This window comes from Trachypithecus francoisi, unplaced genomic scaffold, assembly GCF_009764315.1.
Source record: "Trachypithecus francoisi isolate TF-2019V2 unplaced genomic scaffold, Tfra_2.0 Lachesis_group20, whole genome shotgun sequence".
NCBI lineage: Eukaryota > Metazoa > Chordata > Mammalia > Primates > Cercopithecidae > Trachypithecus > Trachypithecus francoisi.
In genome coordinates this window covers 68,291,362-68,308,612 of record NW_022681466.1, presented here as the reverse complement: position 1 = coordinate 68,308,612, position 17,251 = coordinate 68,291,362, and the positions used below count along the sequence as shown (strand labels likewise).

The following is a 17,251-nucleotide window of genomic DNA, read 5'->3' as shown; positions in this document are numbered from 1 at the left end:
ATGATCTCAGCTCACTGCAACTTCTGCCTTCCGGGTTCAAGCAATTCTTCTGCCTTGGCCTCCCAAGCATCTAGGATTACAGGAGCCCACTACCACGCCTGCCTGGCTAATTTTTGTATTTTCGGTACAGATGGGGTTTCACTATGTGGGCCAGGCTGGTCTCGAACTCCTGACCTCAGGTGATCCACCCACCTCTGCCTCCCAAAGTGCTGGGATTACAGGCGTGAGCCACCGCGCCTGGCTGATAGATACTTTTTGCCATTGGACATGCCATCCCAAGAGCAATCACATCTCTTAAGGGTATGGTATCAGAAGATATTGAGGAAGCGCCTGATGGAAAGAGAATCGCTTAGCACTATATAAAAGGTTGGCAGTGTTATTTAATTTCTCAGCATGAGAAGACACTAATGTCATTCAAAAAGTCGTATGTCCTGTTTCTATTTTCTGCGTAGGATACATGCTAGGAAATTACTCATTTGCTCAGCTACCTGGAAAACTCTTGCACCAAACAAGCAGGATAGAGACCCACCCACAGTCCAGTGGGTCAGGTCAGGTGATGTTGTCAAAGGTTATGCAACTCACAAAGTGAGAAGTGATTCCTCAAGCTGATATGCAAATTTTATGTATAGCTGGAATTACACAAACAAATATACTCCCTCTTCTCTGAAACCTTCCTCAATCAGTTAGCCTCAACATGATTCCCCTCTTGCATATGGAATCAGTTTTTCCTTGCGGCAGGTGTCCCCAGTTAGACTGCAGCCCTTTGCCACCAGGGACCACATTTTATGCTTCTTTTGTTCGCTCCCTTCTTCCTTTGCTTTTTTTTTTTTTTGAGACGGAATCTCGCTCTTTTGCCCAGGCTGAAGTGCAGTGGTGCGATCTCGGCTCACCACAACCTCCGCCTCCTGGGTTCAAGTGATTCTCCTGCTTCAACCTCCCGAGCAGCTAGGACTACAGGCGTGTGCCACCACGCCCGGCTTCCGTCCCTTATTTCTATATGCCTTTGTGCATCCCACAGACCACTTTTCTCATGTTTGCTCATTGGTTGCTGCATTAGAAATGCCTTTTTAAAATGCTGTATCTAGTTTCCTTTGTAAAATTCTTTTAAATAATCATATTAGTTGCTTGACTATACAGACAAAAAGTAATCTATAATCGTATCAAAACAAATAAATATTTTATTCTTTCTATTAACACTTCTTTCCCTTGTCCTATAGCACTAGCTAGGCCCTCAAAGAGAAGCAATGAGAGTGAGCATCCTTGTCTTATTCCGCATTTTGAAAAGAATGCTTCCAGTGATCCACCATCAAATACATTGCTTATTGTACGTTTTGGATACATGCCCTCTACCAGATTAAAGGAGTTTCCTTCTATTTTGAGTTTGTTAATGAAACCATATTGTTTCACTATTTTAATCATCAGAATTTAATCTTATTAAAAAATGTTTGGGCCGGGCACGGTGGCTCATGCCTGTAATCCCAGCACTTTGGGAGGCCGAGGCGGGTGGATCACAAGGTCAGGAGTTCAAGACCAGTCTGGCCAAGATGGTGAAACCCCATCTCTACTAAAAATATGAAAAATTAGCTGGGCGCGGTGGCAGGCGCCTGTAATCCCAGCTACTTGGGAGGCTGAGGCAGGAGAATTGCTTGAACTTGGAGGGCGGAGCTTGCAGTGAGCTGAGATCGCCCCACTGCACTCCAGCCCGGGCAACAGAGCGAGACTCTGTTTCAAAAAAAAAAAAAAAATTTTCTGCATTTAGTGATATGTTTTTTTTTTCCCTCTCTGATTTCATTTACAGATTTTCTACTGCTGAACCATCACTGTATTTCCAGCATAAATCCAACTTGGCCACAATTTTGTTTATATGTTGTTGGACTGGTAAATTAATATTTCATTGGGGTTCCTGTAATTTTGCTTTCTCGTACACATTTCTCTATTTTATCCCCTTGGTATACTTATATTTCCCTACATTTTACCATCATTGTAACATAGGAACCTCTGAAGTTCCCCTACCTAGGTGTTTTTGATATGGCCTAGAGAGAAAAATGTTTGTTTTGTTTTACATTTTTTTCATGTATCATACTTATTTTCATATAGAAATACTTCCTACAGAATTAAAACCCTGGATCTTTGTATAGGATATTCCATTTGGTAACACAGTGCTTATAGATACTAAAGGCATTTTTCACTTCGAGTACCAATGTCTGAGGAACACGAAGAAGTGGTCTAGGAGAGTGACAAGAACCACTGGAGGAATAATACTTGGTGATACCAGCCAGGCGAGTGGCTCCGCCTGTAATCTCAGCACTTTGGGAGGCAGAGGTGGGTGGATCGCTTGAGCCTTGGGCTTCAAAGACCAGCCTGGGCAATATGGCAAAACCTATCTCTACAAAAAATACAAAAATTAGCCAGGCGTTGTGGCATGCACCGGTAGTCCCAGCTACTTGGGAGGCTGAGGTGGGAGGACTGCTTGAGTCCGAGAGGTAGGGAACACAGTAAGCTGCGATTGCACCACCACACTCCAGCCTGAGCAACAGAATAAGAACCTATCTAAAAAACAAACACACAAAAAAACTTGGTGGTACTAGTTTCACAGATATATACTGAAGTATTTATGAATAAAATGTCAGGAAGTTACTTTGAAGTAATAATGGCCAGTGGGGAAAGGAGGAAAGCAGGGGTGAGATAAAACAAGATAAAACTGTAGATAAAACAATAGATTAGCAAGAGTTTATGACTGTTGAAGCTAGGTGACAGGTACATTTGGGGGACAGGGTATTCACTATGCTATTTGGTTGGCTTTGGTATTTGTTTTGAATTTTGCCTATAATACAAAGTTAAAATGTTGAAAAGAAAGAATGGTCGTAGGCAAGTCACAAAGATGAAGGAGACTACACTGTCACTTTGTGAGACATCAGATCATGAAACACAGATTGGGAATATGTGTCACCCCACTCTGAGTAGAGTGCCATGTCCTTAGATATCTGTCCCACACAAAGCTCTGCATAGAATATTAATAAACATCTGGGACATTGCAACAGACAATATATTCAGAGATAACAAAGCCTAGCAAATTTCATCCTCACAGACTTCAGAAATTGAATCCAGACTTTTAGTAATAATTACCATCATGGTGAAGAGATGGTTCCGTCGGGTCTGTCGATTAGGAAAGAAGATGGCAGCCCCATTGAGAAGGGTATTCCTGACTTCTTGTTTTAGTATCTCCATGGGCACAGAGTCTCCATCCACCCTGTCTACCACTGATAAAATGAACAATGGCATCAGCTTTCATATATTCCATCTATTCACTTATACATCTGCTATAACTAGCCTATAAAGTCACTACTCTCCATTTTGTACTGAATACCAGAGTGAAGAAGTATTTCTGTACAGGCCAGGTGGTATAAAAAATTGCTTTTTATTTGCGTACATTTAACTAAAATGAAGACCGTATGTATCAGTTTTTACGTCATTACTTCCCTGTCCTTTTAAGACACAACTTGGCAAAGCCGTAAGTGCAACTTCAGATGGCCGTGTGCTTCACTCCCCCTCAATCTATCAGTCTCATCTCAGTGACTTAGTTGAAGTTAAGGCTCAATAGTACGACAGTAATGACTCTCAACACAACACAGCTATACATCTGAAACCAGGAGGAAGAGAAGTCCGTTGAGGAAGGAATAAATCCTAAACTCAAACTAGTAACTCAGGATCACAGGAAACACTCATTTCCCACAGCAGCCATCCCTTTCTGGGGACTCCCACAGTAGCAATCCCTTTCTGGCTCGCATCGTCATAGGACACCCCTCTTCTCTACAGCAAGAGGCCCTCCAGGCTACCCACACAGGGATGCATTAAAGAAAAAACCCAAATCCCTACCATCACACAAGTGTGTGTAGAGCTCCTTGGCAGCCTCTACTCCTTTAGGGCTCTGGATGGGAGGCTTCTCCTCCTCAGAAGCAGCCAGTACATCTCCCTGCAGTACGGAGAAGCAGCTCTGGAGGAGCTGCAGAAGCAGGGTTTGGGCAGCGATGCATTCTTCCCTCGGGCTACGGAGAGACAAAAAACACCAGAGAGCAAAAGGGCAAGTTGCATTTACTCTCCAAAGCCATACAGCTGTACACAAAGGACTTTCCTCTGGGCATCAGGCTCGGTGAAAATAATGCCAACTGAGAGGAAGAAGGGTGGACCAGAAAGAACACTGTACTAGACATCTGGAAGCAGATCCCATCTGACTCTGCCCACTGTGGGGAAGGAAGCTCATTTCTTTTTTTTCTTTTTTTTTTGAGACCGAGTCTCGCTCTGTCTCCCAGGCTGAGATCGTGCAGTGGCGATCTCAGCTCACCATAACTCAGCCTCCCAGGTTCAAGTGATTCTTCTGCCTCGGCCTCCCAAGTAGCTGGGACTACAGGTGCCCACCACCACGCCCGGCTAATTTTTGTATTTTTAGTAGAGATGGGGTTTCAGCATATTGGCCGGGCTGGTCTCGAACTCCTGACCTTGTGATCCACCCACCTCGGCCTCCCAAAGTGCTGGGATTACAGGCGTGAGCTACCGAGCCCGGCCAGGAAGTTCATTTCTGATCCTACTTTTTCATCTGTAAAATGAGGACAGTGCTGTAATACTTGACCTGCTTACTATTGCCTAAATATTTTATAGAAATCTGAGGTGTTATTTTCAATAATAACCATATCTTTTAAATCGAACCATAAACACTGGCAGGAAGTAAAAAAAAATCATCCACTTAGAATAGTAAAACTCAGTGTTCTCAGTTTATGTGATTATTACCTTATAACAAATTCTGACCTACTTTTGCTTTAATTTACTGTAAAAATTCCAGAAGATCTGCAAATCAAGACCCGCGAAGTCCAGAAAAGATTTGTATTTTAAGCCACTTTCCTTCTGCTGCACCTAAAAATAAAGATCAGAATAAATAAAATTGAAAAATGCATTTAGAGAAATACTGTAATGCCTCATTTACTTCTCGTTGTAAAGGGATGAGGTGGCTCTACATGAGTGAGACTTTCATATTGCTGATGCTTACTCTTTACTATGAAAAGGTTTGCCAACAACTATTTTTGGTTTGAAACTTTCTAAAATATATGTGTGTGTTATATGTACATATGTATGTAAGTGTATATATATACACAACCACCCCCTCACACACACACATGTATCCATGAACACTTCTGACTTCCTAACCCAGCACATAAGCCAATCTTTCCTGGATGATTACTGTCCAGGACTGTACAACAATATACTGATGCCCTCCCCATGTGCGGGCTGAAAGCTATCAACCCTTCGGTAAGCATGTCTGTTATTTCCAGGCATCTCCTTCTCATTTGCTCTTTTCTACTGTGATAGGAGGTCTGAATAACAAAGACCAAACAAACCGTATATGAACTGAGTCACCAGCCTCCGAATGTGCCCTGAAGCAGAATGGGGATCAAGAGCGGACACTGCTGTACACTACACATGCGAGGCCCCCCACTGAACTCCTGAGGCTATGGTGATGGCTTTAAGAATCTTCCTTTGAGGCCGGGCGCGGTGGCTCAAGCCTGTCATCCCAGCACTTTGGGAGGCCGAGACGGGCGGATCACGAGGTCAGGAGATCCAGACCATCCTGATTAACACGGTGAAACCCCATCTCTACTAAAAATACAAAAAACTAGCCGGGCGAGGTGGCGGCGCCTGTAGTCCCAGCTACTCGGGAGGCTGAGGCAGGAGAATGGTGGGAACCCGGGAGGCGGAGCTTGCAGTGAGCTGAGATCCGGCCACTGCACTCCAGCCCGGGCGACAGAGCGAGACTCCGCCTCAAAAAAAAAAAAAAAAAAAAAAAAGAATCTTCCTTTGAGTGAGTTGTCACTGTGTTATATTACTGACTGTAAGAGTCGTATCAAAAAAAGTCAGGAATCAAAAAATCATTTTTGATTCGAAATCCTGCCATTATTTTCGTATTTTCAGTAAATAATGAGAATTCACCTAGACTTCAGTTATAATTTTTCTAGGACTTAAAGAAGATGCAAATCCCATGAACTTGTTCTGTTTGTTTCCCCATGGCAGCCACTGCCAGGGCTCTTGAAGATGTGTCTGTAGGTCTACTCCAGGAGAAGCCACACTGATGGCCACAGGCCACTTCACTGACTTGTGTATGCCATGAGTGCCAACAGCTCACTTTCCTCAGCTTTTAACGTCCCTGCAGCAGTACAATGTCTGTCCTATTGGCTTCCGCAGGGCCAGGTTTTATCAGTTGGTGTTCATTTCTCTGAATACTGTCATCCACTTTTCCTAAAGGAATGCAGTCTAACACTGAGGAAGCCCTACCAGGTCATGGGCGAGCTGCTGGGTAAACTGAAGGGTCCTGAGGAGCAGCGTGGCCCCACACACACTCTCCTCTGTGTCCTTTCTGCAGTGCGCACAGGTGACGCTCTGTTCTGCTTCTGCTCTTGCAGGCCGGAGGTACCCACTGATGCTCAAGCCTTGTACTCCCAAGCGCTCTGCTGACTCCTGACGGGTGCAGAGGAACTTCACCATCAGATACTGGACAGGACAAGAGAGATTTCAAAAGAACTCAGAATCCCTGAATACTGATGAAGAGGGAAAAAGGCCTTTCCGGGAAGGTCTTCCTGCGATTTTTCTAATTTATTAGGAAACACTACGCTCAGCACTAAGGACACAAAATCTAAGTCCAGCATTTACAGTACGCAGAAAAAAAAAGACAATACAAATGTTGAATAAAGTCACGTTTGGGTAGATTACAGTAAGGAAAATTGCATCATTACTCCCTCTTAGAGGCAAAAACAGGAAGAGAGGATGAATAAAAGTACGTTTGCTCTGTGGCAGTCATTTTGAAACAGAAATCAGATATATGACGATGACAATCAATGCCCTCCACCTCAAGGCCCCCAAATGATGCATGCAACCCCTCTGCTAGAAACCCAGGAAAACAGTCCTGTCTACTCAAATCTACGGCCATTTTCCAAACCCAACTTTCATGCAAACTACCTGCTTCTTACAGTGAGAGCTCGTTGTTAAGGGCCTTTCAGAACACACTGCTCAACTGCATAAATATTTACCAAGTACCTACTATTACGTGCCCTTAAGAGAGTTCCTAATTCTCTTATTCAAGCCTGAGATTTACATCCAAGGTTTAGAAAAAATTAAGTAGCCAAATAATGACTGGTCCTTTCTACAGCAACACATCTCTCTTGAGTTGATGTCTGTGTTCTCACTATTCTCTCAGCCCAAGATGCCCTCCTCCACACGTTGTAGCCTGGCTGAAGATGACAACTTAATCAGTCTCTGACATCTGGCATCACACCACCTTTCCTGAGAAGCTTTCGAGTTAAATATTTTTCCCCTGGGTGCCAAGAGCCCTCTGTTTCTCCCTTTATCATAGCTCGTGGCGCACTGTCTTACACATCTGTCTCTCCAACAGAGTATGAACTCCCTGAAGGTAGATTCGCCTCTGGGGTTCCAGCATTGGCACAGGGCTGATAACACAATCACCGCTCAAAAAACACGGAATAAAAGCAGGGGAGTGGGCAAACAACTCACAAATGCTTACTTTGGCAACTCTGCACTGTTGCAGCTTGACATCTGCTTCATCCCATTCTTCTTCCAGTTCAAACCAGCCAATAGGATCATCCTCTCCAAGGTCATCAGATGAGCAACCAATCCTGTAAAGACAAGAGTATTCACAAAACATTTTCTTATTCTGAAATTTCTCAAGGGTCTAACAAATAAGGTATCATCTAAGTGGCATGTAACTTGTATCTGTAGCCTGTCAGTGAACAACCGAGAGCTGAGTATGGTACCTGGTACCCTGTGAACACATGAGACAGTTGGTAGTATTGCCTTTCCATTGCTCAGTCTCCTTCTCTATGAACTGGGAACTACATCAGTCCCAAATATAATCTGGGAACTAAGGAGAAAGTCTGCTTCTCTAAATAACTGGCTCTTCTGAAGAATGCGACAGGAAGTCGGGCCTCTTGAATGAGACACTCAGGAATAAGGCACGATGCAACAGCTGGCATGTGCTTCTGGAAGGTGCCAGAAAAGAGGCAGGCTTGGTTTTCTTTCCCTAGGTCTGGCTAAGATGTTTATGACCAGCCTGGGGTTTGGGCCACTTGCAATAGCTGATGGGTAAAAGTTTGAACGCTTTCAGATCTTGGAGATAAAAAATAGAAAAACCCCAGCCTTCGTAGGCCTCAGTATTCTTGTCTGTTTCTTTTTTTTTTTTTTGAGAGGGAGTCTGGCTGTCGCCCAGGCTGGAGTGCAGTGGCTAGATCTCAGCTCACTGCAAGCTCCGCCTCCCGGGTTTACGCCATTCTCCTGCCTCAGCCTCCCAAGTAGCTGGGAGTACAGGCGCCAGCCACCTCGCCCGGCTAGCTTTTTTTTGTATGTTTTAGTAGAGATGGGGTTTCACCGTGTTAGCCAGGATGGTCTCGAACTCCTGACCTCGTGATCCGCCCGTCTCGGCCTCCCAAAGTGCTGGGATTACAGGCTTGAGCCACCACGCCCAGCCTCTTTTCTGTTTCTTAAGAAGTCCTTTCAGAAAAACATTCTAGCCTTAAGGCTAAAGAGATACAACTATATGCCACTTCTTTTTAAAAGCTGAATGCTTAAATGCTATTCCTTTTTCAGGAATTAAATAACTAAGAAGTGCCAGGCACGATGGCTCACACCTGTAAGCACTTTAGGAAGTTGAGGCCAGTGGATCACTTGAGGTCAGGAGTTAGAGACCAGTCTGGTAAACACAGTGAACCTCGTCTCTACTAAAAACACAAAAAATCAGCTAGGCGTGGTGATACACACCTGTAATCTCAGCTACTCGGGAGGCTAAGGCAGGGGAATCACTTGAACCCGGGAGGCGGAGGTTTCAGTGAGCTGAGATCATGCCATTGCACTCCAGCCTGGGTGACAGAGCAAGTCTCCATCTCAAAAAAATATACGAATAAGGCCGGGCACGGTGGCTCACACCTGTAATCCCAGTACTTTGGGAGGCCTAGGCAGGCAGATCACCTGAAGTCAGGAATTCGAGACCAGCCTGACCAACATGAAGAAACCCCATCTCTACTAAAAATACAAAATTAGCCAGGCGTGGTGGCACACGCCTGTAATCCCAGCCACTCGGGAGGCTGAAGTAGGGGAATCACTTGAACCCAGGAGGCGGAGGTTGCAGTGAGCCAAGATCGCACCATAGCACTCCAGCCTGGATAACAAGAGCGAAACTCTGCTTCCAAAAAAAAAAAAAAATAATATATAAATAAATAAGAAGGAGAAAAAGAACAGTTTTTTTCAAGTAACATTCCTAAAACTTTCCACTATTCAGTCTGTGATATAGCCACCAAGCTGGTGACACATCAGTATTCTATATGGGTAAAACTACCAAAAAGAGGGAATTATGGCAAGAAGACAATCCAGAGTAAGTTCTGTAACAGAGAGAAAAAATGTCCCTTCTTTTTTTTTTTTCTTTTTGAGATGGAGTCTCGCTCTGTCACCCAGGCTGGAGTGCAGTGGCACAATCTTGGCTCACTGCAACCTCCACCTCCCAGGTTCAAAAGATTCTCCTGCCTCAGCTTCCCAAGTAGCTGGGATTACAGGCGCCTGCCACCACACCCAGCTAATTTTTTTGTATTTTTAGTAGAGATGCGGTTTCACCATCTTGGCCAGGCTGGTTTCTGACCTCAAGTCCTGACCTCAAATGATCCACCCGCCTCGGCCTTCCAAAGTGCTAGGATTACAGGCATGAGCCACCGTGCCCGGCAAAATGTCCCTTCTTAACGTAAGTCTTTCTTGGCATAAACCTTTCACGATACAGTTAACCCTAATGGGAAATGGTATTCTCTTAACCCAAAACCATATTAATGAGTTTCATCAATATCATAAGCTTGAAGATTTTTTAATCTACTCTTTGCAAGTTGTCAAGGAAATCTTCGAGATGCAGAAAGCTGACAGGGTGTCAGAGAACAGAGTCTTGTTCCCTACACTGCATTACACAGTAGGCAAGATGGAAGAGAGTTGAATACCAGTCCTCTTACGTATGCACAGCACCAACTGCTGACCCTGGAGCATGCTGACTGACCAACGCCTAACCAAGGGGATACGACCAAAAAAAAGGCAAAAAGAAAATGCATGCACATTAACATTTTGATTTGCGTACTGGAGACGGACTGGTGAATATGTAGGCCAACAAAATGAGGATTTAAGAGTCATTCAGCCTGGAATCAGGAGCTAAAATCATTGAGAGAGAGGCGAATAGGCCTGTATTTAGGTTAAAAAAAATCATCCTGTGTAAGAACTATGCAAATTTCCTCATTACAGTATCTTTAGCACCTAGCATCAGGCCTGGCACATAGTAGACCTTGTTTAACAGCAGGTTTAGGGGAAATGACCTATTTTACTTTGTCCCAAGAGTAGGACATGGCTGCTTAAAACCCAGTGTCATCTCTAGCTATTATTTAAAAAGAAAAGCAGTGTTTACAAAGGCATCCACATGTAATGGAAGGGAGATTTCAGGAGTGAAGGACATTTGTTCAAATCCATTAGAGGGCTGAAATGAAGGCCACGGAAGAGACATTACAAATGTGGATTTCAACTGAACAGCTTCTGGTTCCTGAAGTGCCTGATACGTGGTGAGTTTTCCATCAACAGCATGGTAGACAGGTTGATCGAGCCTTTGTCAGGAATGCTGCTAAAGGAATTGCAGCAAGAAGAGTGACTCATTCTAGATTCTTACGATTTCAAGTATGGTCCAGGGACAGGTAGCATCAGAATCCCCTGGGAGACTGTTAGAAATCTAAGTCTCAGACCCCAGCCAGAGCCCCTAACTCAGAATGTGCATTTTCACTAATTCCCTGGCTGATGTGTATGCACACTGAAGCTCAAGTGGCACTGCAATGGACGGTATTTAAAGACTTCTATTAACACCAGCAATCCATTATCCATGAAATAATGTAAGCAAGTTCAGGGTTTCAGCTCCTTGAGTTTTGTTGTTGTTGTTGTTTTCTTGTTTTAGCTTACTAATAGCAACAAGGGAGGTAACCTTCTCCAAGGGGGCACGAGTGGCTACATCCAACAGGTCCACTTTTAGACTTTATCTTCTGACTTCTGGGTTAACATCTGACACCACCGCCCATTCCCTCAAACATTATTTTCCCTTGGCTTCATGAGGACACAGCTTTTCTTCATGAGGCCCTGGCTTTCCTGCTGCTTGTCTGGCTGAGTTTTCCTTGTTGCCCCTTAAAGCCTGGTGTGTCTCTTGTTGACCTAAGTTCTCTTCTCTTCTCAGTTCACACACTCTTGCAGAATGATCTCTTCCATTTCTTCTATCTATCTATCTATCTATCTATCTGTCTATCTATTTATTTTTAAGGCAGGATCTCACTGTCACCCAGGCAGGAGTGCAGTGGCGTGAAGATAGCTCACTGCAGCCTCAACCTCCAGGGCTCAAGGGATCCTCCCGCCTCAGCCTTACAAGTAACTGGGACTACAGGCACGCGATACCATGCCCAGCTAATTTTTATGTTTTTTTTAGAGACGTGATCTCACTATGTTGCCCAGGCTGGTCTCAATCCCCTGGGCTCAAAATCCACCTACCTTGGCCTACCAAAATGCTGGCATTACATGCATAAGCCACCGCACTTGGCCTATTTCTACATTTTAAGTTATTGTTTAAATGCCTCTCATATCTGTACCTTCAGCACAAACTCCTCTTCCGGGCTCCTGACCTGTTTATCCAATTGGCTACCGAATACCTCAAAGGTTTCTCAGAACTTCAGATTCAACAGAACAAAATCTGAGCTCATCACCTTCCCCACAGACCTGTTTTTCCCCAGGGTAAGAAAGGCACTACCAATTTCCCCACCTGCTCAAGCCAAAAGCCAGGATTCACTGCTGACTAAGCTTTTTTCCCTCTCCTGCTCTGCGTTCAGTCAATCACCAGGTCCTGTCACTTCTCCCTTCTAAGTGGTCTCTCAGTCCACATCTCTCCATTGCTCTAGCAGGGGTCACCCACATCTCTGGCTTTCCAGGTAATAAGTGACAACCTCCTCCCAGCCCAGCTGCCTCCAGACTTGCTCTTCCAGTCCTCACTACACACAACACGATCCTGAGCAGTGCTTCTACAACACGCAGTTGAGCCCCTCGCTTTTCTGGAAATGCCTCAACACATTCCGCTGACATGCCCCCTCACACAATGCTTTCAGGCTATAGAAACAGAGACAAAGCCCTGAATGCCCTGCCCCTTCCCAGCTCTCCAGCTGCATCTCTCACCACCCTCCCTCCAACTATCCCTCAGCAAGGCGGGACCTGCCCGTTCCTTCAATGTGCCATGCTTCACCTCTGGGCCCATGAAGCTGCCCTCTCTGCTTAGGACATTCTCCTTCCAGTGGCCGATCAACTCCAACTCATCCTTCATAAACAGCATAACAACACTTGCTCTAGAAAGATGTCTCTGATCAGGAGAGCCGCTCTGCCCTGTGTCTCCACAGCGCCTTTTCTCCCCTGCAGAACATTCGTAACACTGTTGATACTGCAAGTTTTCTTACCTGTCTTCTGAGCTAAACAGTAAGCTATACAAAGCAAGAACTATGCCAACTTCCTCATTACAGTATCTTTAGCACCTAGCATCAGGCCTGGCACATAGTAGGTACTTAATAAACATTTTTGTGAAAAGCAGGAATGGGAGAAGGGGGGTTGGGGAATGGCTGCAGATCACAGGCTGTCCACAAATCAGGTACAGATGGATCATTACCCAGCCATTGTGAAGATGTGTGCCCCTGGTCACAAAAGGGACTAACAGGCTATGAACAAATTAACATACACATCTTCAGATATGCTGCTAGAAAGCAATGAATGCTTAAGGACACTGAGATGGATTACTGGCACTTTTTCTATAAAGATAAGAAAGCATAGTTCACCAATGAGCATGAATACATTCTTATTAGACTTTTGTTCTGTAGATCTTTGTTCCACAAAAATTTTTTACCTTCTTACCTGCTTTTTACAAATTGCCTGAGCTCCTGAAGCTTCCATTTGTCATATTTTTCAAACTTTTTGAAGTGTTCTTCTGCACAAAATTTATCAGAAGATGAGTTATAAGCAAATACCAACCCACACTGGGCACCAATGCCACCACGTCGAACCTGGAAACAGAGATTAGGATGAAGTCTATCAAAGAGGCGAAAGTGCTGTGGCCGTTTGGTTTCCAGCATGGTTAAATTCAAATAGGTTAAAGCAAAATGAGACCAATGAACAAAATTTCAAATATATTAAGCCCTGAAAAAATACGAAAGCTGTTTCCCAAGAAATGTTCCTTAACTTTCTCAATCCTTCTGTTCTCACCATTTCAAAGACTTTACAATCTATCCATCTTTGTGCCCCTGCCCTCTGCTCCAGGCCTGACACAGAGTCAGTCATCGTTAAATGTTCAATGAAAAACCAATGACATGGTCAGCCATAGGTCTGACTTAAAAAAAAAAAAAGCAAAACACCAACGACGTGGACTTCTGAAATGTAATAAAAGGTAATATTCAATAATAACCTAATTGTACATGGAAAAGTAACTAAAACAGTATAACTGGATTGTTCATAACACAAAGACTAAATGCGTGAGGCGATGGATAGCTCATCCTCATTCTCTGTATGATTATTTCACTTCGTAAGCCTAAATCAAAACATCTCATGTACCCCACAAATATATATACCCACTATGTACCCACAAAAATTAAAAACAAAACAAAAGTAGTAACATTGCTTAAAGAAGGTAGCACGCGAATTACCATAATTCTTATCTGTGTAACTTGGAAGGCAGATTCAGTTCCGGTAGAAAAAATAGTGCTGGCTCTGGTTTTTCCAGTCTCTGTAAGAAAACCTGAAAAAAGGAAAAACTCAAGTTAGGGAACTAACCCATTTTTACAGCCCTAAGAACTAAGATTAACAAAAACAAACCATATCCTTTGAGGCAGTGGAGGAGGGGAGGGGTAACTGGTCTGATATCTTCACGAAAATTAGAGAAAAAATTTCCTCTTCGGACAGAGGCAACCCCAACGATAAGCCCCTAGGCAAGCAGAGAACTGACCAGGTACAACTTTCTCAGGGCACAATTTCCTCCACCTCACAGGTAGCCCTGCTCTGAGGTAACAATAAGAAAATCAATGTTTATAAAACATTTAAGCCAAAGCGACAAAAGATTGCACAATCGTCTTCCTGAGCCACACCTACAACCATGGTTGATGACTGGCTGGGCTGATGAAGCCTACTGGCTAAGAGGCTGAGAAAGGGATTAGTTAGCTTCTGTAACACTTTGTCAGGAAAGTTTACAAAAGGCTTTGAAATGGGGGAAAAAAAAGAATCACTGGGTGTCCTAGCCAACTCGCTCTTTGGGTCATCTCTGCCTTTTATGGTCTCTAAGCTATTTTACAGTTCGGTAAGTTGTAGAATACTGGTAGTGATGCACGGGATTCCTGTCCACAGAACTAAACACTGGGTTCTGTGGAAATGTTGCTGATTATTCCTTATGGATACTGATCAATATTCTATCTATTTGTAAATGGATTTTGGCATTCCTATTAGTCTATATGTATTTTATGAATTCTCCGTAGAAATGTTTGTAACATCTTACTGGTTCCCTCATTAATTGAGCTAAATAAAAAGTCTGGGCCAGGCGCAGTAGCTCATGCCTGTAATCCCAGTACTTTAGGAGGCTGAGGCCGGTGGATCACTTGAGCCTGGGAGTTCAAAACCAGCCTGGGCAGCATGGTGAGACCCCATTTCTACCCAAAAAAAAAACACACACAAAAAAACAAAAAAATCAAGGTGGTTGTGGTGGCTCATACCTGTAATCCCAGCACTTTGGGAGTCTGAGGCAGGCAGTTCACTTGAGGTCAGGAGTTCGAGACCAGCCTGGCCAACATGGTGAAAACCCCATCTCTACTAAAACCACAAAATTTGCTGGGCATGGTGGCACACACTTATAATCCCAGCTACTCAGGAGGATGAAACAGGAGAATCGCCTGAACCTAGGAGGCGGAGGTTGCAGTAAGCCAAGATCGCACCATTGCACTCCAGCTAGCCTAGGTGACAGAGTGAGACTCCATCCCAAAAAAAAAAAAAACATTCAGCCAGGCATGGTGGTAGTGCACACCTGCAATCTTAGCTACTTGGGAGGCCAGGGTGGGAGGATCACTTGAGCCTGAGAGGTGGAGGTTGCAGTGAGCTATTATCACAACACTACACTCCAGTCTGGGCAGCAGAGTGAGATCCTGTCTCAAATGAATGAATGAATAAATAAATTAAAGTAAATACATTAAAAGTATGCCATGTGTTCACTTGTATTTATATGACAGTCACTATTTTCCTTTTTTGATTGTTGGTAATTATCCTTTAACAACTCACGAAAAAATCTTCTGCTAGACCCAAGGTTGCCTTTCTCTTTCAAACTTCTGTGAATGATATAACTCAGCATTAAATAAGCTTTTTTTTCTGGGACTCTGAATTGTTCTCAACAATTCTGCCTATCAAAATGACAACACTAAAACCAATTTCATGTTTCCTATTCCATTACATTGAGTTCAAGAAAACAAAAATTTATAAAGACAATGTGCAAAATGTGTCACCAAAACTAAGAAAATTAAATCCAAAGGAATCTTTTCTAATTCATACAGGAGCTATACGATCTAATTCTATGAAAGAGCAATTCTATAGGCAATTTTAAGAATTCATATTGCCAAAAATTCACACAACTCTACTAACAGTAATACTGAAAACTATCCCAATTATTGAACTGTCACCTTTTCCCAGAGGTCTGGGTATCTCTATTTAAAATAAATCTGTGTAAAGGCTAAAGTACTGTCTAAAAGTTAAATGATAAATCAGCAATTTTAATTAGTCTCAGTGTAGTAGCAGAAGCAATAATTTAAGTCAACAGAATCAGACAGACTCCTTTAAAATAACACTGCCACCAAATATGCATTTACATTTCTTCAGAAAGGCAAAACAAAAACAAAACCTTAAAAAAATAAAACTTCTGTGCTTCCTTTTCTTGGTAAGAAACCAGCTCATGTGTTTTTTTTCATTTTTCACTTTTGTTTTTTAGACACAGGGTCTCGGTCTGCTGCCCAGGCTGGAATGCAGTGGTGCGATCATAGTTCACTGTGGCCTTAAACTCCTGGGCTCAAACAATCCTCCTGCCTCAGCCTAAGTAGGTCCACAGGCACACACCACCATGCCCAGCAATTTTTTTTTATTTTTTGTAGTGACTGGGTCTCACTATGTTGCCCAGGCTGGTCTCAAACTGCTGGCCTCAGGCAATCCTTCCACCTCTGCCTCCCAAAGTGTGGGGGTTACAGGCATGAGCCACTGTGCCCAGCCTAGCTCACAGGTTTGACTGTGATTTTTTTTTTTTTTTTTTGAGACAGAGTTTCGCTCGTCACGCAGGTGGGAGTGCAATGGCGCAATCTCAGCTCACTGCAACCTCTGCCTGCCGGGTTCAAGCAATTCTCCTGCCTTAGCCTCCCAAGTAGCTGGGACAAGTGCCTGCCACCATGCCTGGCTAATTTTTCTATTGTTAGTAGAGATGGGGTTTCACCACGTTGGCCAGGCTGTTCTCGAACTCCTGACCTCAGGTGATCCACCTGCTTTGGCCTCCCTAAGTGCTGGGATTACAGGTGTGAGCCACTGCACCCAGCTGAACTGTGGTATTTTAAATCTACAAGTTTTGACACCCTGCCCTCCACTTGGCAAATTTATTCTTTTTAGATGACAGGGAAAAAAAAATAACTAATTAGATTTAAAGGATTTAATAAATCTACCACTTCTGTTCCTATCAGTAGCATCCTTTAAAATACCAGATCAAGTGACAGTGGTGACTGCCAGGAACGTTAGCCCCCTGAAGTATCAGCATTTGAGTTCTCTGGGCATTCTGTGGGCCCTGCAGTGGCACTTTTCCAAAAAAGGTACTTCCCCACAGTTGGAGAACCAGACGTGTACCCATGAGAAGAGCTTTTACTCCAACAAGGGGAAGAAAAAATCACCCCCAAACCCAACAGCTCTGGCCATGAGTACTTTCCTCTTGTCTGTCTCTTAAGGGTTACTTTTTGCAGTGCAGCAAGACAGACCAACACCAAACCTGAGTTACAAGCAGCAGACAGTGATGGCTGAAGGGAGGAAGCAGGAGGAACCCAGTGCTCCCCACACCCATTCACATCCCACCCTTGTGCTTCTCAGGCACATGGCAAAAAGCAAATCCACA

At 43.8% G+C, this 17,251-nt stretch overlaps 1 protein-coding gene across 4 annotated transcripts in view; it reads right to left on the bottom strand.

The window, feature by feature from the left end:
• ZZEF1 (zinc finger ZZ-type and EF-hand domain containing 1) overlaps positions 1-17,251 on the bottom strand; it is a 142,441-nt gene that overhangs the window by 81,629 nt on the left and 43,561 nt on the right. For all 4 annotated transcript variants that reach the window (XM_033185045.1, XM_033185047.1, XM_033185048.1 and 1 more), the window contains exons 10-16: positions 13,782-13,873; positions 12,997-13,145; positions 7,565-7,676; positions 6,322-6,537; positions 4,808-4,908; positions 3,877-4,046; positions 3,127-3,260 (exon numbers count right to left, since the gene is read on the bottom strand). In XM_033185045.1, the coding sequence (XP_033040936.1) occupies positions 3,127-3,260; positions 3,877-4,046; positions 4,808-4,908; positions 6,322-6,537; positions 7,565-7,676; positions 12,997-13,145; positions 13,782-13,873 (974 nt within the window). The remainder of the gene's footprint in view (positions 1-3,126; positions 3,261-3,876; positions 4,047-4,807; positions 4,909-6,321; positions 6,538-7,564; positions 7,677-12,996; positions 13,146-13,781; positions 13,874-17,251) is intronic.